The sequence below is a fragment of the Colossoma macropomum genome, unplaced genomic scaffold, assembly GCF_904425465.1.
Source record: "Colossoma macropomum unplaced genomic scaffold, Colossoma_macropomum, whole genome shotgun sequence".
NCBI lineage: Eukaryota > Metazoa > Chordata > Actinopteri > Characiformes > Serrasalmidae > Colossoma > Colossoma macropomum.
Genome location: NW_023494804.1, coordinates 27,842,744 through 27,865,609, shown reverse-complemented (window position 1 = coordinate 27,865,609; position 22,866 = coordinate 27,842,744). Strand labels below are relative to the sequence as shown.

The window sequence follows — 22,866 nt, the reverse complement described above, 5'->3', positions numbered from 1 at the left end:
CATGGAGTCGAGTAGACTTCTGACTGAGCACTTATCAATAGAATAAAAGCTCTTGTGTGAAGTAAGGCCCTTTTTGTGTGCTCACCTGATCATAACTGAGCCTGTTTTGTCTCTCTATGATTGTCTCCAAGGGGCCCAAGGCCAGTTCCCTATTGTCCAGAACCTTACGGTGACAGAGGGAGGGACAGCCAACATGACCTGTCGCGTGGATCATAATGACAACACCTCCCTCCAGTGGTCAAACCCAGCACAGCAGACCCTCTTCTTCGGGGACAAGAAAGGTGAGTGGGCAGGGCGCAGCTGAACATTGACCTGAAAACACTGGGAGAGCAGGAATCCTACTGACCTTTGACCTAATGTCTTTGGTGTTTGTGGTTTTGAGCTTTGATGTGTATGAGCTGTGCTTAAGGCACCATGGCAACCTTGGCCAGTTTGGAATATCACTTACACAAACAGCCTTTCTACATACAAATGTGGTGGTATAGTTAATCCTTAGAAATCTCAGTTCTCACTGGTGATAACAAAAGGACTGCTAGAGGAGATATTTTATTATGATTTGAGTTGGATGATAAAGAAAGCAAAACATTTTTGCCACGGTTTTGTCATTTTAGTAGTGAATAGTGCATGATACGGACATTAAATGCAGTGTTGAGTAAAGCTGTTTGGATTTTATGGTGGTGATATGATAAGCAATAAACTATTATTAAAAAAGCAATTCTCTGCCTTGATGTGCTGCAAATACAGATTTGTTTGTTGTGGCTATGTAATATAGAAACCTAACCAACCTCTCTTTCAAGACGATAGAAAAAGAATGCTAAATTCCAAAAGCTCTATTCACTATTGTGCAGAATAAAATAAAGAAATACTAATAGCTGCACTCTTAAAAACGATGGTTCTTTAGTAAAGACAATGGTTCTATATATAAACATGAACACTCAAAGACCATTTGCATAAATAAATGGTTCTTTGTATGGTCAAATGGTTCTTCAAATTGATGGAGAATGTGTTGCATATGGTTCTATATGGCCCATTTTTAAAAGGTTCTAAATAGAATCATGTGCAGCACATTCTCCATCAATCTGAAGAGCCATTTCACTGTGCAAAGAACCATTTAATCATGCAAACGTTCTTTGAGTGTTCATGTTTCTATATAGACCTATTATCTTTACTAAAGAACCGTTGAAGAACCCTCTTTTTTAAGAGTGTACTTACATCAGAACTGTCAGTACATTTGTACACTCTAAAGCTACAACGTTCTGATGCAAAACAAAACAAAAACAAAAATATTTATTTATTTATTTATTTATTACTTCTATTGGCAGCCCATTATGGAGAATTTGTAGCCAGCAAAATGTGTTCCATGAGGTGCCTTAATCTAAAAACCATCAGCTTTTTCTATTCATGTTTGCAGTCTGACTAGGCCTATAAAAAGAATACATATATAGTTTATTCCTTAATCATCTCCTTATGATGATGCATATTCGTTGTGACAGCAGCTTTTACTGCTTCCTATATTTTACCACCCAGTCTATGCGTTTTTGAGCTGCACATGCGTGTGCTTTGTAACTGGCTATTAGCCAGTAATTAAGTTACTTGCTCTCCATTTGGGAATTCAGCATTCAACCCCAACACATGGAAGCATGCTTTGGCCTTCTAATGCTACAAATCGCCAATCTAATTATGTCACTTTAAAACTGCACAGCTTTCAGCTCATATTGCAATAATGGTAAATGTGAATGATCATTCAGACTTGAACTGTCAATACAGCATCTAAATTGAAAATATATGTAATTTGTGGCATAATCAAATCTATAATTGCACATGTACATTTGAATAGCAGCATATCCGCTATCATGAAATTCTCCCATGCCGCCTGGCTGTGGCAAGCTAAAGTTTGCATCCTAGTGCTCAATTTTTGTGTTGTATTCACTCTGTTTTGGCAATAATAAAGTTCTCGATCTATTTACAAATGTAAAAATGCACCTAGTTTGGCTCAAATTGAATGATTGAGAGTGTGGCAGAGGCGAGATAGTTTGTACCAGTGGAACAGCATCTAGCTCTAGCCTTCTAGACCCAATAAGCTTTAATCACTGAATTATTTAAAGGAACAAAGATTTTCTTAAACATAAAGGCTAGTTTGGGTGATTTAATTGAAAAATAGTGTTGCACCACTGAATAGAGGGGAATGAAATATGTAAAACTCAAGCGTAGTGTTTCATCTATGCTGTTTTATTTTGTATGAAAACCAGCAAGGGCTGCCCCTTCTGGATGTTTGCAGACATAGTTGATCAACTTCCTATAGCATTCTTCACACAACAATAATTAAAAGCACAATGATTTGGGCTTTCTTATACTGTAAGCTTGTCAGTCCAAAGAGTATTAAGTACTGATTTAAGGAACTATCCAAACTATTCTTAAACATTTCTATGTATTGCCCAGTATGAACGATAAAGCATGTAGTCGTACATGAACTCTTCAATGACAAATAACACTTTTTCAAAATAAGTATGGAGAGAATGTAAAATTTGGTGTTTTCACATGTTACTTCTATGTCCCCGTGTGTATGCACAACAACACCTGCTTTTGAAGCTACCATCTTATTTTGATTCTAATAGTTAAGTAAGCAGGCATGCTCTCAGAGTTATAGGCCCAGCTTTGGTTTGTGCGTTGGAATCGGATTTGCATCTAAAGTATGATGCTGTAGCCCTGCATCTGTGAGCAAGATGCATATAATGTGTGATTTGGTTTTGCATCCACACTGTAGCCAAATGCTGGAAAATGGATTTTTGTTTAGTCTAATGATGTTGACTTATTTCTATACATGTCAAGGCAAAATAAAATAGCAAGGCATGCTGCATCAAACCAGCACACATTCATCAGTGCAGACATGAACACACAAACACACGGGGCACTTCACACAGATGCTCTCTATGTCTCTCGCTCGCTCTCTCTCACTCTCTCTTTATCACTTTTCCCTCTGCTTTTCTCTTGCTTATTCCTTTGCTGTGCTTTCTCTCTCTAAGTGTCAGCCACACAGCAAAGTGGGCCAGTGGCATGATTTATGTTGGGGACTGCTAACAGATTACATTTGATAAATGAGGTAGGATAGCATCCTCATCCTGTTTCTCCAGTCAGAGTCTGCTGCCTTTAAAGCATCTACAAGACTGAGATTGGATTGTTGCCTTTAGAGCATTTATATATTTTAGATCAGATCACTGCTTTAGAACATCTACTGGTAGTGGATTAGACCACTGCTTTATCTACAGGCCTCAGGTCACATCACAATGCTAAAGGGTTTAGATCTCCGCCTTTTGAGCGTCTACAAATATCTGATTAGATTTGTGTACCAGATCACACCATTGATTTCTCCGTCAGTATACACTGAATCTATTTTCTCCATCAGTATGTACCAAATCAGATTTCTCTCTCAGCATATACTACATTTAGGCCCTTTTACACTGTGTGGTACGGCTCAATTCGACTCAACTCTATTCATGTCTATCCGCTACTGGTACCAGCTACTTCGTTTTCCACTGTAGATATAGTGTCTCATCAATGTAGTTAGTCATTATAGTGACACCACATGGAACTGCTGTGAGGTGAATTTTTTTTCAGAAGAGACTGATGGCAGCAAGACAAAAGTTTGGGAGATGCTACATCAGAGTTCAGACAACGAGGCGATACTGGTTGCTCAAAGGCGATGCAAAAGCGAATGTTGACTTTAGCATGTGTGTTTAGGGTGATAGTAGTCTGCAGTTTTGCCACATCACCTTTTGGTATCAGCTCAGCTTGCTTGGAACCTTGATGAAGGTGACACCAAAAACAGTACCGGGTACTGATTTTGCCTGATGGAAAACCAAAAAAGTCAAGTAGAGTCGAGTCAAGTTGAGCAGGTACCATGCAGTGGAAAACCAGCTTTAGATTTCTCAATTATTATGTGCTAAATCAAATTTCTCAGTCGGTATGTATTAAATCTGATTTCCTAGACGGTTTGTATTAAATTAGATTTCTCTCTTAGTATGTACTACATTTTATTTCTGAATCTATTACTCTAAATCTAATTTCTTTATCAGCATGTACTACATCTGAGTTCTCAGTCAGTATGTATTCAATCAGATTTCTCAATCAATGTGTATTAAATCTTATGTCTTTATCAGCATGTACTAAATCCAATTTCTTTTATTGGTATATATATTCAATCTGATTTCTTTATTAACATGTACTTAACTCAAATTTCTCAACTGGTACATTATTACAATCTGATTTCCCTTTTAATGTATATTAAATCTGAAACTGGCACTACATTTAGTAAAATTAGTAAAACTTAAGTAGAATTCTTGTTAAATAGATAAACTCATCTGTCAAATTAGATAATTTTAGTGCCATGAAACCTCAGACCAATCAAATGTAGCAACAAAGTATTGAACAAAAATTGATCTGTTCAGATATTAATAAATCATTGTCGTTATTTTCAGAACATTTGAACATTTTAATTAATTTTCATAAATTAGCAATAGAACAGCGCTGGTGTTTGACTATTTCTGCTGTACAAAGTGAACTTGCAACGTCTTGACAATGAACAATTGTGACAAAACAAATCTAGGGTTCAGAAAGCGCTATGTTAAGTATAACTCACCACTGTCAGCTCGTTTTGTAAAGGATTGCGTTTATCATTTTTTACAAATGAACTCTATTAGGTTTATGAAGTCTGTTATGCATATTTGGGAAATAAGGCTTAGAAGTCCTTTTGAATAGCCCATATATTCTCACTAGTGTTTGCATAGCGGCTGTCTGTGTTTAGATGAAAGCCGTGCTCTCAGTGGCAGAGCTAATGTTTAATCTCAGTGTGAAACAGGACACATATCACCATCATTGGCTCCCCAATGACTCCGACTGCTTTATCTGAGCTATGCGTTACTTCTGAAGGCCAGAACGGAGCCTTAGCTTATTGAACTCTTCACCTTCACCTGCTGCTTTTTCTAAAGCAGTCTTTAATTCATTTGTGCCCCTCTGCACTCGGCACCATGCTGCTTATACTTGCCCTGTAATTACACTCTCCTAGAGTGAGGGGCATGATTGAACAGCACCTTTGAGTGTTGTGTGTGTGTGTGGGTGGGTGTGTGTGTGCATGTGTATGCGTATGTATGCGTATGTATGTGTGTGCATATGTATATATTAGGAACACATATTGGAGATTAATTGAAGTCTTCTCTGTTTAATAAAGCTCAAATTAGAAACATTTAAATGGTTCATTTACTATGCATAGAGCTTTGTGCATTATGACCTGTATTAGTATGTAATTGAAGGTCTATTATCTGAAAATTACTAATAATTGTATTAGTAGTTGTAATAATAAACACTTTGTTAAGAGCTTGTTAAACAAATTATTGATCATGAAGTATTAATCTAAACTTAGGTATTATTAGTTTGTAATTGGCACATTTTGTTACTAAAGGTTCTAGGTGGATCCTGCCTTCCGCCCAATGACAGCTGGGATAGGCTCCAGCACCCCACCGTGACCCAGAAGGATAAGCGGTTTTGATGATGGATGGATGGATGGATGGTTCTAGGTGGCATCTGGAGTTTACTGCTTTAGAGCTAATTAGAGTTAAATAAGTCACTAAGACTTATAGAGACGTGTTCCAAAGTGCAGTTTTAGTCATCACTAATGAGAAACTAAAGAACACTCAATAAGTTCTCAATAAGGCAGTTTGTTCTATATTCTAAATTAAAGATCACTTCAAGGCTTGTTGGTAACCAAAAACGTAAAATTTGGAAATATTTTACATTTCAACCAAGTTTAACAATCAAATATGGATAAATTGAACTCTTGTATGGAGTTTTAAACGTTTTAACAATGAAACTATGGATAGGTGTTTAACTCGTGATGTAAATTTGTTTGAACCTGTTTGGTTCTTTATAACTTATTAGCAGTAAGGTCAGTTTCCCAGACAAGGGTGAAGCCTCGTTCTGGACTACACAACATTCTGAATGGAGTTTCTCATTTAAAGGAAAATATAGCCCAGGACTAGGCTTAATCTCTGGTCAGAAAACCAGCCCTTAAAGCAATAAGCTCCAGAAGTCACTTGATGCTATCTAGATCCAATAGGAAAATATGGTTCCAATGCTATAGTAATACTTATGACTAATAATGCAATTATTAAGGACCTTTACATAACAGACCCCCAATTTTGTACTAATACAGGACTTCAATCAATAATATTTAATGCAGGGTATATAAACTATTTAGAAGTGTCTAATTTGGGCTTTACTGAATACAGATGAAGACATTAATGAGTCCTCAGCATGTTCCTTACACCAATAAAACTGGTAATATTGTCCAATAAAATGCATATGGTGAAAATCAATCAGACTCCAGTCATTTTAATTAAACAGCGCTTTACTGTCTGACATGACTGTCATTTGTGAAATAACATTGGGTCCAATTTCTTAACATCAAATAACAAGCAGAAAAAATAGTCTCATGCAGATTTGTGTATTTTGTCACTCCCATGGGAAATTTTCTCTCTTCATTGATTATTATACAGAGTGCTCAAATATATCAGTGTCACATTGTCAGACTTTAAATAATATAAATATGAATCAAGGCACTTATGAATAATTTGGCAAATTAACATTAAACTTTAAAAAGGTAAATAACATGAACTTTCACAATGTTGAAAGAAAGAAAAAAAGAAAGAAAGAAAGAAAGAAAGAGCGAGCCCTTACTTCTCTATAGTATGGTCCCTTAGTGAGTGAAACAGTACGTTTAAAGGCCAGATTGCATCAACCAGACACTCTGCAGCAAATACTAACAGTGTAATGCTTGCAGTGTCCCAACAATTAAAGTGTGTGCATCACATCACCAACCTTACATAACCTTTGGCTCTTTGCGTTTGTTTGGTTGGACTGATCTTGCCTTATATGTTCTTGAAAATGCAATCACATTCCTAAATGTTGGCTACTTAACACTAAAAGAGACATAAAAAAAGTTTGGAATCAATGTTTTCGGTAATATAAAACCAATATGAGTGCAGTTGAATGTTTATATAAACTGCTGGGTTGCACCTTCTGGTCAGTTTCTTGGGTTATTTTCACTGTGCTGGGTGGTTTCTGAGTTCATTTTCAAATCATAGCAGAAATCACTACAGAAATTTGAGTAAAATACAGACATTTTGTACTATTAAGTAAAGCAAATGAAGCTAACATTAGCTCACTGTAATGTTTGTTTCCACTCTCTTATTGAAGGGTAGTTGTAGCCTATCATATGATATTTGTCGAAATGTATGGCTGAATATCAGGTCATTTTGGAGTAGACATTAACATTACCTGTATAATGACTTTATTATAGTTAGCCTTCCAGATGTCTAACATAGCTAACCCAGCTAGAAAACCAAACAAACAAAATTTATACCACCACTCTTCTCTTAATGTATGGTACATTACTCTGGATTAGACACTAGTTGAATGCAAACTTAGCATGTGTCCTGTTATGTAGTTATGGAAATATAACCCAAATTGTATTCTTTTTATCCCAACACTGTTGTCGGAAGAAATCCTTGTATCTCCAAAATGATAACTATAAGAAAAGGAAAAAACCTACATTATATTAGTCAATGGAGCCAGACATTTTCCAAGTCATTTTAGGGCATTTCTTTAGGTCAATTCTTCATGAAATTTACTTACAATGTAAAAGTCAACAGGAATTTTCTAATTGTGTCAAAAACTGAAAAATGGAGATACAAGGTTTTGTTCTAATAGCAGTGATATAATATATGTATACACACGAGTATGCGTGTGTGTGTGTGTGTGTGTGTGTGTGTGTGTGTGTGTGTTCTTTGTGTGAAAAGTAATTCCAAATTTGAACAGTGGTGTATGTGTGTGTACATGTGTGCATGTTTGTGTGAGGAGAGTTGTTATGTTGTGTTGATTGCGTTAAGTATGACTCGCAGGTGTGCAGAAGCTGAACTACTTGGGAAGTGTTTGGAACAAGTGCACTCCAGCAGCAGCCAGTCGCTGAATGCTCCTAATGCCGAACTGAGCATAGCTGAAGAGTTCTGCACCTGATAAACCACCTAATGAAACAACACAACATGGTGGCATCAGAACTCGCAAGCCAGAATCATAGATCATGCATATGATTTAGAATGCTAATGACACTCCAATGCTTGCTATACTAAACACTAGCAGGTGTAGGTGTAAAGTTACTGAATTTGAGATGGCTCATATGGCTTATGGTTTAATTACAATTCCACAGTCTTGATATATGCTGGCCTGTGTGCTTATTTATTTATTTATTTATTTGCCTAATTAAGTCAGGACAGAGTGCTCAACCCGTTCCAAACATGAACTGCTGATCCTGTTGCCAGTTATTTTGAATAGTGACACTTCATGAGTTCTGATTCTATTATTAACATTAAAATAAGTTTATGAAGAGATAATCATGAGAAGCCCTTCTGGGTGCAGTTATTTTTGTTTACACTGATGCCAGTCACTGCATGTCATAACAGAAGTGCGATACTGAGACGTTCCCCTCTGTTAATAATACCCACTGAGGTAGCATTAACATAACACACTCATTGTGAGGTGAGTTTAGGTGGGGGGCTCTCATCTTTGTCAGTGGTGTAGTTCTAAGGAAAAAAATGAAAAAAAAGTCTATAAATCAACAATTACACTTTGCATCGCCCATGAGCTCACATGAACAACTGTTCTTCCATCTCTCTTCCAACCATTTTAAATGGTTATACCTGTGAATTTTATTACCTGAGAATGGCATATATAAAGTGCTGCAAGTTCCACAGAGTTGACATTAGCAAACCTTACCTAAAGTTAATGTGTCATGCTAATAGTATGCTAGACTAGCACATCACGCTAAAATTTATCAAATCAACGTTCACAAGAGTTTTTATCTCAGTGTTTCTGTTCTTACCTCAAATCATATCAATATGTCTGTATCCCATAGTGGTATCCATAGAAACAGATGAAAAAAAATGTTTACTATTCATGGAATTGACCAGTGACACTGTGCTGCATGAAAAGCACACAGTAACAAACAAAGGTATATTGGTTAGGTTGTGTTCTGCGACATCAATATTGCATCTAATTACATTTGGTAGAAGCTCTTATCCAGATATCTTTTACTCATGTTACAGAGGTAGAGTTAGGAGTATTGCCCAAGGACACTTATTATGACCTATAGCATTGTATATCATGGTGTGCTTGCCTGGGAATCGAACCCCAGCCTGCATGTGAGTTCACTATACCAACTATACTGCAAAGACCAATAACGATTAACATGTCATATTGTGCGGCGATAGATTCTACATAGATCTTCACACTTCTGAAATGTAGACTCAGAGTATTGTAATATTAGCCAGTCAAAGTCCAGCACTAAGCGCAGTGGCCACCCACAACCTCAGAACAATACAGTGCTTTCAGCAGCACTGCTTGGTGCGGTATCTGTGTGTGTGTGTGCAAGTGAAAAGCACTCCATTGTGCTGTGTGTTACATAAACAGGTGGCAGGAGGTGTTTTAGCCCAGTGGAAGTGTGTGTGTGTGTGTGTGTGTGTGTGTGTGTGTGTGTGTGTGTCTGTCTCTGCGTGCATGCGTGAATATGTGTGTTTAGCCCAGCGGAGGAGTGAAAATGAGAACTGGGAGAAAGGGACAAGGCAGACATTTTACTCCTGTCTAGCATGTGTGTGTGGGGGGGTGGGGGTGTGGGGGGTGGCCGGGGGATTCAAAATGCCGTTTCATCCCTTGTTTTCCAAATATTTAGCATGCATGCATTTGTGTTTGATAACAAATAATAGAGACATAGATAGTTAGAGGAAGAGATCTGCAAAAGTCTCAGGGTTTGTCCTTGCGAAGTCACAGTTATCAGCATTAACAACAAATACAAATTGTAATTTGATAAGAATTGTTTCTCACTAGCTGGATAAAATGAGGTAAACTTTCGATCCATATACGAACGATTTTGAGTAGATGAAAAGTTGTTGTTTGTGCTTACATTTTTGCTGAACTTTTTGTTATTTATTGACATCAAAACAAAACAAAAACATGACATCACGTTTTTTTCCGATAAATTCCTTTTAAATAATTTAAGAAATGCACAACATATATCACATTATTCTATACTTTTATGTGAATACATTTTCAATGCATTGAAATAAAATTAATTTTAGCCATTTATGCCCACCAAATTCTAAAAATGGCAGGTGGGGCAACCATCCAACAGCATATGCAGATAATTAAGTAAAAAGCAAATTATTAAAAAATATGTTAACAATTATGTATTTGAAACAGTGTATGTTCAATGTTCAAAGGTCTATATGGGCGTCCAAGTACAAAGACCACAAATACAATAATATACATTTTCAGTTGTGGTAAATATCTTTCAAAAGGTAATATGGTGCCACTTGACATTTCCTGGGTGGTAAAAGTGATGATCCCATTTAAAAATAAATGTATGAAATTATACAAATTATGAAGCAAATACCAATACATGCAATGAATAGATTTAAAAAATGCACATCATATATTTTTAGTAAGAATTTTTACAGCCTTATTTGTCATTGAACCTAATCCAGAATGTAAATGTAATAGATAATGTAACTCACTCTGTAACTAAATATATCATTACAAAATAATACTTGAACAGAAACTGAACATTTGCATGAATTTGTTGAAAATATATTGTTGTGCATAGTCTTGTTTTTTCTTTATCAATTTTTAACTCAATTTTAAAAAAAATTAAACAAAAAAGTCAGAGGAGCAGACTCAGACTGTTGAGAGATATAGAATGTAAATCAAATGTAAATGTAATTAACTGTCAAATACTATGTAATTATGTGTTATTTATGTAGTGCACAGAAGTGCAGTTTTGTGCAAAAGCTTTAGGCATCTGAGAAAATTTGTATTAAAAACCTGCTTTATTTGCTCAGAAAAACACTAATATTAGACTGAATATAAATAACAACAATGCACTATACAAACAATACAATAAGTAGTGATTTTACATATTTCAATGTGTTTGTTTAACCTTTTCCAAGCATCTCATCATGGCAACCTGGTATTACTTACTTATCATTCAGCACTTGGTTTGGCTAATCAATACTTCATTAAATTAAATCAGGTGTGCTGGGAATTTAATGAATCCATGTCATGGCTGAGGAACCAAACTTTGTTTTTCAAACTTGTTTACAAACTTCAAAATAGGGCATTCGCGCTACTTTTTACTATCTGTGTTTGTTTGCATTTGTTCTAATGATATATAGTGTTTTATAAACAAAAACACATTTATTACCAAGATAAATTGTTTTAAACAATGTTCATAGATAGACTTTCGCACAGTACTAGTATAGAAATATGGCTGACACCAACAGACTTGGGTTAAAAAGCAGGGGAATATGTATATGTGTGTGTGTGTGTGTGTGTGTGTGTGTGTGAGGTGTGTAGTATGTGTATATTGTGGTAGGGTGTGTGTTCTTCTCGTGCTGCTGGCTCTAATGAGACTATGTAACACTGCTCCAGCTGCTCCATTCAACGCACAACCTGGCTCCTCCACCAGCGCTCACAATTACATTCTCCTCAATAGCCTGCTCTGCATTGCTTTTGTTTATTGTTTATGTTTGTGTTGTCTTTAGTCTACACATTCTTTCTCATTACTTTTTATTTTTTCTTTTCTTTTTCTTTTCAGACTAGGCGCCAACACGAATACTAAAGCACAAACTATGTAGTGATATGTTCTTAGCCAAATTACTCTGCGTTAAAAAAGTCTGTTTTCCTACTTTGACACATTTATTACAAATATGTTTATTTGGATGCTGCTTATTTCACTTTCTGCCTCTCTAGTCAATCCAATCAAGGCTTTTTTCACAACTCCAAGCCAGCACCTTCTAACTCTTGATTTTTTTCTCTCTCTCTTTCTGTTTTTCTCAATCTCTCTCTCTCACACACACACATGCGCACAGACCTGAACCTGATGGTGCTGCTTGAGCAAGCATATTAATGTGGATCACAGTCAGTGGAAGTTAGCAACCCACCAATTAGAAAGATATCATATGCATAACGCTAATTGGTGACTGTTTGCTTTCATTTAGTGTTAGCTTTTTCTATGCTATGTCTTCCATTAGGAATATAATAGCTTATCTGTACATTTTGTTGCAGCAAAAAGTATGTCATTACCCACAATTCCTTCTGCTCTGCACACCTTTGAGTGTGTGTGTGCTGTGAGCCACTTGTGAATTACACTGCAGTTTCATGTGCTCATTGGACCAACAAATCAGCTCATTTACTATATCTAATAGCACATTATGAGGAACAGTGCACAGTATGGCTGCTGTTGGTGTGTAGTGTGTGTGTGTGTGTGTGTGTGTGTGTGTGTGTGTGTGTGTGTGTGTGTGTGTATGTATATGTCACTGTAGCTGCTGTGGGTATGATTGTATGCTAGGCTCCACCCTCATATCCTCAGAGGGCCTTTCCCAGCATAAAACATGTGATGTACACATGCCTATGACTGCATCACAATCACTGAATTCTGTATTAGTGTGCTATGGTATTAAAAACCATTGTGCTAAACTGCCCAAACCTGTGCTAAATGCACCCTACAGCAGAAGTTTGTTGAGCTAACAGGCTCCTCCATTAACCACATGAACCTGACAAGGACACTACCAGGCCAAAAAAAAAAAAAGAAAGCTGTTCAAACCTGCCACTTGAGAGGTTATGCCACCTGCACGTCCCCACTGACCACAGTAAAATCATTTAATCCATTTTCGTGTGTAGAACCAGAGCTTTCTGAGTGCTGGCATGTTTCCTATCACTATTTAAAAGATGCACAAGGCATCCTTTCTTGTTGAATCCACGAGCGAATGTGGAAGCTCATTTAGAGTATTTTGTTCTGTGCAGTGATAAAACACAACTGATGTGTGACATTACTGCTCATGTGTTTCCTTGTTTAAAACGGCTGAATAAAAATCAGGTTTGTTAGATCATATTTTTTATATAACAAATAAACTCAACAATAGCATGAAAAAATGTGTTAGGTAGATAAAATGGCAGAAAGAGCCATAAGCCTTAAAAGGTTAATATTCAGAGTTAATCTTGAAGTTCAAGTAAAGGAAGGCTTCACTATAAAACTGCAACAAACAAGTAAAGAATATATTACCTGAATGTCTTACAAAGCTCAAAATGTCTGTGTTTGTTGGTAAATCTGCCATAAACAGTACTATACCTAGTGAGGCACAGTGAATGTACACCATCACTAGCTTAGCACTAAAAGAATACTGAATACACAATCTTATAGATGACTGTTCAGCATAGCTGTGGTAATCTGATGAGGAAAAGTTTATAAAGTGGACGTTTCTTCATCATATGTTGTCGCAATTTTACAAGAACAGTAAGACACTCAAGGCCATACATTCATGCCTAACAACAATCCTTTCCTGTTATAAAATCAGTGTAAAGCAGAGCCTCTTGTGGCATATTTCTTTATCAAGAAACCTCCTCATACCACTTGACTTTGGTACTGGTATACCTCCCATCTGTTCTTGCAGTGTGTTATGGGATGCATGTTTGTGAGCGAGTTACTCTACTCAGCTGGATACTCGGATCAATGACAGCAAAGTGGAAAGTGGTTGAGCCCCCACTGAGCTGAAGGATGTGTAGAACCGACAAGTAACAAAATACTGTTAACATTTCAGCCACACTTTGTCATGGGTGCACTTCAACATGCTTAGAGGAGAATGCTAATTACGAATGAATGTTCCGGCCAGACAAACTGATACAGCTGGTCAAACTGTCTGGCTAGAGTGGTCAGTTGTGATTAGCCTTACTCTCCAAACATGTTGAAGTGCATCTATGTGACTTAGCAACAGTCTCTTACATGTTGTTAGGAATGTCACAGTTTTTTTCCAGCCTTGTGTCCAATGCATGTCCTGACCAGATATTTATATTTACAAAAGTTTACAAAAAACAATCAATTAAAGACCTTGTGTTCTAAGCTGCTGGTTGGGCTAGGCTTTTTTAACACACTACAGTAAAATCACTTAATTTTTTGTACTGCGAGATACTCTGAACAGATTTCCATTTTTTGGCATTTTTAAATGTTTAAAGTTCTGTTAATTTTGTACTGTTACTTTTACCGCTAAGGGTGTAACGCGGCAGCTCTCAGATTTTACACGCCACTAGTCTAAATGGAACTGGGTGAAAGGCCCTGCAGATTCACTCCGGATCAGAACACGTCTACATGTTTCCTTCCCATCGAGGATGTAATTAGTCAAATAGCACAGGTGAAATTTAAAACCTCAAGTGACCCAAAGTCTGAACTACTCAAAAAAGTGCTTTTACTCACACGGAGCCAATCACTGACAAGACTGCAACTTGTAATAGGCTCTCATGTCTGGGATATTAATGTCTAAATTTTTTAGCCACTGAATACGAGTGAGTGATGCTCTACTGCGAGACGAAGAAGAGTGATGACCTGAGAGGGTGTATGTGTGTGTGTAGGTCAGAGAGGATCTCTCCTCTCTCGTATTCAGCATGAAGAAAAGGCACATTAGGGACAGAAACGATTGAGTGAGGAGACCAATTATAGAGAATTGAGTCACAGGTAACTTATTGAAGAGACCATGGGTCAGTCCGAGAGAGAGAGTGAGAGAGACAGACAGACATAGAAAGAGTGAGTGAAAGTAAAACAGAAAAAGGAAAGAGAGAGAGAGAGAGAGAGAGAGAGAGAGAGAGAGAGAGAGAGAGGGAGAAAGACTAATAAACCGAGAGTTAGAGAAAATAAGAAAGCATGAAAGAGTTTGAAACTGTGAGAGAAAGAGAAAGAGAGAGATTGAAAATGAGAGACAAATAGAAACAGTGAGAGTGAATGAGTGAGAGATAGAGAGAGAAAGAAATGGAAATAGTGAGAGAAAGAGAGAGAGAAAGCAAAAGAATGAGAGGTAGAGGTAGAGAAAGAGAAAGAGAGAGAGAGTTGTGGTCAGCACACTGAGGGGAGGAGTGTTTTTATTTTTGATCTGGCAGACATTGGGTGTGTTGCACACTAATGCTGCTTTCAAGTGGTCTCAGTATTATCGGAAAAACAAGTTTCCCTTCAGGAGGCACCACGTCAGTGCCCTTCAGATGATGAAATCGGGTACGTTGAAACTTTTGATGCACAAATTGGCCGAGTTGTGATGTCAATGCTATTTTCATAGTAGCAGAAGATAGAAGATAGGGTACAGTCAAACAACGAGAATTATTTCTGCTTTCTAAAAGTTCAAAACACCAGGCCAAAACTGATAGATGCGAGGTTGCTGATAACCTGCCACACCCATTTTACAACCCCAGTGTTCTGTTTATCTTTCACAGTTGAACCACTTGAACGCGTGCGTTGGGAGAACACGTTCCCCTTTAGAGAAAACTAGCATCCCACATGCACTTCAAAGCAGCATCACTTCCAGCACTCGTCAACTTCCAGCACCTGTCAGTTTCTCTAAGCACCACAATGCGTCGCTCAGCATTTTGATATTACCACATTAATTAAACACGGAACAAGAGCACATAAAGCCATAGTAGATGATGCGGCTTGATATTTAGATCAAGAAAGGCAGTCACTCAAATAATTTTAATGTAAACAAACAGGGATGGAGAAAAGTTGATGGTGCTGAAATTTTATAAGCATATATGTGACAAACACATGTTGCTAAATAATTTGGACAAAGCCACCACAGCTGATGTGCACTCTATGCAAATGAGCTGAGCATCGACCAATCAAATTGTTGATATGACGTGGAAAACCACTTGTGTGGCAACCATATTCAAGCCACACGGGCACATGCAGTGCAAAGGTTAAAAATGGATAGGAGGGGGAGATAATTATGTTGATTGAACATTTCAAGTTTTTGAAACAACATTTGGCCACTTCAGTGTACAGAACTAGCCTACAACAACTGCTTGTGTTTTAGCGATGCTTAAAGTGCCACTCTCAAGTACACACCCAAAGCGGTCAACAGTTGGAGAGGGCAGCGATTTACTTCCCTAAGCCACATCCTTAAAAGCAGACAAATGCTTATTATCTATTATCTCTGCTAACATTACTAGATTAGATGCATCATAACTAATATCACTGTGTGCCTTTTAGCTCACAGCAATTTGTGAAGAGTTAGTTAGCTGATAAACATAATTAATTCACAATAGATCATTTTTTATTCCATTAAATATATACAAAAGTGTAAAAATGAGCTCAGTTTCTCTCTCTCTCTCGCTCTCTCTTCCTGTCCTTCTGTCTCTCACCTTCTTTCTCTTGGTGTCTTTGTTTTTTCTCTCTCTCGTTCTCTCTCTCTCTCTCTATTGTTCATCTGACCTGCCTCACCAGTGCATTATGATTTCTTTCCTGTTCTCTTCATTAGATTCTGGCTTGCTTTTGCTTTTGGCTGCCCCTGCAGTAGCAGCTTTTATCTTGCCAGTGAACATTTGAGCGGGGCCTGCCGAGGCTCTGAGGATTCTCTCCGCATTGTATTTCTTTTCTGCTGCTCTACTTTCGCGTGTGACGTTCAGGCAGGAATAGAAAGCAGAGGGGGGAGAAGCCCAGCTTTAGCTGAGCTGAGAAAGAAGCAAGAGTCAGCCCCATGTCAGTGAACTCATGCTCTAAAGAGTGACACAGCTACTTACAGTGCATAATTAGCCCTTTCCACCTCCCGATTTAGCAGCTAAAGACATGCCTCTTTGGCAGGAAAGTCTGATTAGCCTTCAGCAGAACCCCTCAAGTGTGCACAAAAAAAAACTCTCAACAGCATCTTGCATTAACAAACGCGGTCTAAAATACTTTCAGTACAGTACCCGTCGAAACTTTTACTGTTTTCCCCCTTTAAGAAGATATAGAAATAGAAGATATCAAAACTATGCAAAAAACACATGAAATTATGCAGTTACCCAAATATGACAAAAGAAATAATCAAAACCATCTTCTATTTTAGATTTTTCAAAGTAGCCCCCCTCTTTGCACACTCTTGGCATTCTCTCAAGCAGCTTGAGAGGAGACACTTGGGATGCTTTCCCAGCAGGCTGGAATTAGCTCCTCAAATGCTAAGATTTGAATTACTTATTATGGGGGCATTTAAAAACAAACTACGTTTCAAATCTAAAATTTAAAAATAAAGCTTCCTGTGGGGGTCCTGACTGTTGACAAATTGGGCAAAAGTGGAATAACAAAGTACGCAGAGAAACAGATGGACTACAGTCTGTAACTGTACACTAGTATTGCACCATTCCAATGTACAGCTTTGTAGTCTAACTTATGAAATAAAAGCTATGATGTGTCCAGTTGTACACATTTCTATAAATGCAATTTGTGAGTCTGAGGTAGATAAATGAGATGCTGGGTACACAGGAGATTGATAGATTCCAAATTATGGATAGAAGATGTACAAGATGTCAATCTATATGTTCAGGTATAGATTTGCTAGATTGAAGGTGCAGTAAGATCAGAGTGAGTCTGCTGAGGTGTGGATGAGGTGTAGATGTCCATGGAGATCATCATCATGATGATTCAGAAGTGTAGTGACAGGCCATTTGACCAATACACCAGCACTACTGGCTGTTCAGCAGCCTGATGGCCTGGGGGAAGAAACTGTCTTGGAACTGGCTGGTTCTGGACCTCCTTAGCCGCCTGAGGTAGAAAAGGCTCTGTTCTGCCTTGTAGGCCCATTTCATGGAAAACTTAACTTTCTCCTTTTTTTTAATGCAAGTGTAATTGTGTATGTAGTTTAATGTAGTATGTAAACACTGTTAAAGGTTTATGTTCAAATTGAAGTAATAGGGAGTGTTCCAGTCTGGGCTGTTTTTAAAATGAGGCACAACACAGTACAGCTAATCAGAGCAGTGCTCATTTACATACTTCAATCATTCTACCAAATTGGTTCAGAGTCAGAGTTGAAAACCCATTTTGGACATTTTACTGACTTTAATGACAAGCAATTGTACACAAATAGGATCATAATATTTTTCAGAAATTGCAGAACGTGTGTGCTTCGGTAGTGACAATTCTTAAGCTTGCACACTAATTCCAGACTTTGGGCCAGAGTTAAAAGCAATACCATCTAACTGCTCGCCATGTGGCCATGAGGGAGAGGGATGCAGTCTCACTTCCTGATTTAGAATACAGGGGTGTGGCTAAAACAAGGCTCCACCTATGGACTAAAACTCTTTGTGTTTCAGTAGTGAAATAAAAAAGGGGGACAGACTTTTTTTTTAAAATAAAGTTTATTTAAACATTAACTCAGGATGAATCTAAACCTTTAACTTCACTTTTAAAAAACACTTTTAAAAAAACAGTAAAAATAATATTATTAAATAAATGATTATTCTACAGATATTACTATCTCAAATAATGCATTGAGTTTAAATAGACCATAATATAATCCTTGTAAATTTCAAAAGTCTGAGGACTTAATTGTTTTTTAAACAGTTTTTTTTTCTGTCTAATTGGGTAGGATAGTCCATATCAGCCTTAAAGGCAAATAGCCTGTTTAATACTTAGGGATAAAGAAGGGTTGGGAAAGGGTCATGTAAAAATGAATTATGATTTCTTTTTTGATACATAAAGCCACAAAAGTCATAAGTGGACATCAGAGGAGAAATAAAATACAACAACAGTTTAGGACATGGATATGAAAAAAATACATTTATCTACAAAATGGTTACTTTATAGGAAAACAAAAAACATTCTTAACTTGTAATGGAAGTAGCACAATTTTTTTCCAAATAGTTTTAATCATGAACAGGTTTCTGTGTAACAGCCACAATACGGTTAATCAGATCAGAACTTGATTAGCAATGTTTCCCTTGCCCATGAACACTATTGCTTAACCAACAGCGGGAATAAAGGCATACAATAACCAAGATAAGCAGCAAATGACCTAAAACACTATAGGCATTTTGTAATGACAGGCATCTTTTTTAGGATGCTTTGCACACAGAGCTTCACTCTTCAAGTTGGAAGCCATAAAAGTGTTTGAGTGTTTGACTTTAGTTTGACCTCAGCAGCAAAGCTAAAACTAAAAAACAAAGCCATCAGCGCCCTTTATCAGCTCTTGTATGCTTTTATAATCCTCCAGCTCCAAACAGAAATGGGGGGATTGCTTTAGTGCAAATGAGCTGACCAAGCAAGCGTCCTCTCTGAGAGTTGACGCCAACCTCCTGAAAGGCAAATGAAGCGCTCCCCTGCGACATTGCAGCGCTAAATTAGAGTGGGATGTCCTCCCCCATCATCACTGGAAACTCGCAATAAACAATAAATGCAGCCTCGGCACAGACCACTCGCCTCTCACTCTCTCTGTTGGCCAATTTATCAGATATTAAAGCCAGCTCCCACTGAATTAGTTTAATACAATGGCGTATGAATCACAGGAGCTCATAATTGTCCAAATAAACAACTTTGGGGATTTATATAGGCTGCGTTCATTATCTTAGTGTGTGTTTGTCTTTATTACGAGGTCATAAGGCTCGCAACTAGCAGTAGCACTCCTCTTTAATTGAAACACAGCCGCATCTGTCTTGGCTACGCAATCCGTAGCTTCTGGCCTCAGTCCCAACAGCAAAAGGCCTGGGCCAGGCCTAATCCTCCTATCAGTCTGTACACTGCTCACTTTTAATGAAGAGAAATGGCAGAAATTGGCCTTTGCCTGCTGACAGCGAGGTATATCCAGTCTGTTGAGACAGCACCCTGTGTATATTCGTTTGTTTATGTGAAAGGGGGGGTTATTTTACCCACTAAGTACAGGTTGCAAATTCTTTTTTGATTTTTTTCTCCATGTCATGACTCCAGGCTTCAGGGATCAGCGTATCTGCAAACACAGAGCTCAGCATTTAGCAGAAAGAAAGAAAGACAGGAAGAAAGAAAGAAACAAACAAACAACCAAAAAAAGACAGAGAATCCCAGAGAAGTGACAAGGGAAAAGAAAGTAAAAAATATTTTTCTTATACATTATCTGAATGCCATATATCAGCTGAAAAGGTATGGGAGAGGGAGATTGTGCTTCTATTTGTATGGCGTGTGGCATGCAATCCTGGCTAGAGGGAGATAATGAAATGTTCTCCGTCCTTTTCCCATTACCCCAGGAGGGAAAATGAGATGTGCACCTTTTCAACATCCGAACGTTTTAGCATTTGATGCTCGGAGATTGCGCAGGTGATAGAGTGCATGTTATTTTTTAGGGACTAGATGTTGGTCTGTGATAGAGTTATGACAGTCTCTTTGGACTCTATTTTTTGGCATGAAAAGAAGTCCGTATGTGGTGGGAAGACCTACAGGCCGCCCCTCTATGTTCACTGCTCTGTGACTCTCTGAAAATGCAGCTATACCCCACTGAGACACAGTATGGCTCTCTATCACCCAGCCCACAGCACCACAGGGCCTGGTGACATCTTGGCTCAGAATGCCACAGGGTGCAACCCACAACACCAGGAGGCCGATCACAGTTCTGCCCACTTCATCACATGGTCCAATCAGATCTCTTCCCACTCAGTCACAGTGTCCAATCACATCTACAATTACAGCTTTGTCCACTTCACCACACAGTCCAATCAGATCTCTGCCCATTTTGCCCCAATGTCCAATCATATATGAAACCACAACACCAAATAGCCAATCACATGTCAGCCTTCTACACCAGGGGACCCTCTATCACAGGGTCCAATCACACCTCTGCCTGCTTTGCCACTTGGCCCGATCACATCTCTGCCCACTCTGCCACATGGTCTAATCACATTTTTTCCCACTTGGCCACAAAGTCTAATCTCATATCCATCCACAACACCAAATGGTCAATCACATGTCAGCCTTCCACCTACAGGGCACCCTTTGCCACAGGGTCCAAACACATCTCTGTCCACTTTGCCACCAGTTCCTGTCATATCCCTGCCTAATCTGCCACAGGATCCAAACACACCCCTACCTCGTCAGCCACAGGGTCCATCACATCTCTGGCCAGTCCGTCAGAGGATCCAATCACATCTCCCTCTAGTCCACCACAGGGTCCAATCACATTTTTGCCCACTATGCCACACAGTCCAAGCACATCTCTGCCCACTATGCCACACAGACCAAGCACATCCCTGCCCACTATGCCACACAGTCCAATCACATCTCTGCCAACTCCACCACAGGGTCAAGGGACGTCACTGCCCACACTCAACAAAGTCCAATCACATCTCTGCTTGTTTCGCCACTGGACCCAGTGACATCTCTGCCCACTATGATAATGGACCTAGGGACATATCTGCCCACTATGATAATGGACCTAGGGACATCTCTGCCCAGTCCAACACAGGTTCCAATCTTATCTTTGCCCACAACACCAATGGGCCCAATAATTTCTCTGCCCACTCTACTACACAGCCCAATCCAGCTTCTGTCCACTACGTAAATGAGCCCAATGATCTTCCTACCCACTCCATGGTCCTCTGCCCCCTGCACCCGTGGACTCACTGACATCTCTGCCCAATGCTCAGATGCTTAGGTCCATCTCTTCTACACTCAGCTATTTAGCAATAGCTGTACTGCAGCCTTTAGCAAATATTATGCCTTGTAGAATAAACTCTTGTAGATCATTGACTGACTATAGAATGGACTGAGAAAAAGACAGAGAAAATGACGAGATATTTATAGGCTTAATATACCACTAATGAATGTTGCTGCTCATGAAAGATCTTCTGCTTAGATTCATGTAGCAAGCAGGAAATCCACCAAAGCATAAACAAACGTACAGTAAATTTAGCTTACAGCTAATTACTGGAACACCAAATGTGTTAAGCATATAAAACCATGCAAAAACATGTATGAAATTAAAAAAAACAGTTTACAAATTTAGTCATTAACCCCTTAAAATCCCAGACTTATTACATCCTAAGGCTTATTATTCAGTGACTACAGGGACTTCAGTGCAAACGTTGAGCTGTTCTTAGGTTATAGAAGTGTATAATAAAACTTCAGGCCCACCGGCAGCCCTGGCCAATTAAGAGGTTGAGGCAATACTTACAGTACATTAAGAGACAATATGTTTGCTGTATATCAGATGCAGAATGGCTCTCATACCATGAATCCTAATTAACTCATTAATAAAAGGGAAAAGCCCCATTCTCTCTAGTTCCTCCATGTTTTATCTTTGCCTATCGGGGGCAAGGGCAGCTCTGCTGGCCCCAGTCCCTCCAAGGAGCATGACGGATGGCGCGAGAGACAGACCACACACCTGCTCCATATATTAAAGCAATTAGAGAGACAGGGGAGGCTCTGAAAGGAAGTAAAACATGGCATTAGTGTGGCGATCAATACAGGCTATCCATTCTTTAGTTTTCAGTGCATAATGGCCCTCATTGCTGGGTTATTTGTTAATGTTATTGAATGAGTCTCATCCACAGCCTCATGTCTGAGACGGTATTGATTATGGCTTACCTCTGTCTCCGTTGTTTGTTCTAGGGCTGAAGACCGGCCAGCCTTAAGAGAAGACTTATGCTTAATGGCATAGATTTGAGAGACATTTGCCGTGGTGGAGGTCTTCATTTTCAGCTTGTTGTTGTAAGCGTATTCCTGTGTTTTGTAGATGTGGCAGTGGGTGCAGGACCTGAAACCCGCGAAACAATTAGTCATATGAAAGAAGGTTTTGACGTTTCTCTTGGAGGCTTTCAAGAACGGTTTTCTGAATTTGAGATGAAGCTCCCATATGTATCCGGCACTGTCCTTATTCTTTTGCTCATCGGTTTGGGAATTTGGAGTCCATGCAGTTCCATTTTACTATCAAAGCAAGAAATAAAGAGAGAGCTCACCTTTAAATGAGCTTATCAAATTCTCCTATTCTCATATTGATAATAGCCACTGTATTTGTTGAA

At 38.5% G+C, this 22,866-nt stretch overlaps 1 protein-coding gene across 2 annotated transcripts in view; it reads left to right on the top strand.

Moving 5' to 3' along the window:
- Positions 1-22,866, top strand: part of cadm2a (cell adhesion molecule 2a) — a 475,827-nt gene that overhangs the window by 365,432 nt on the left and 87,529 nt on the right. For both annotated transcript variants that reach the window (XM_036594503.1, XM_036594502.1), the window contains exon 3: positions 132-281. In XM_036594503.1, the coding sequence (XP_036450396.1) occupies positions 132-281 (150 nt within the window). The remainder of the gene's footprint in view (positions 1-131; positions 282-22,866) is intronic.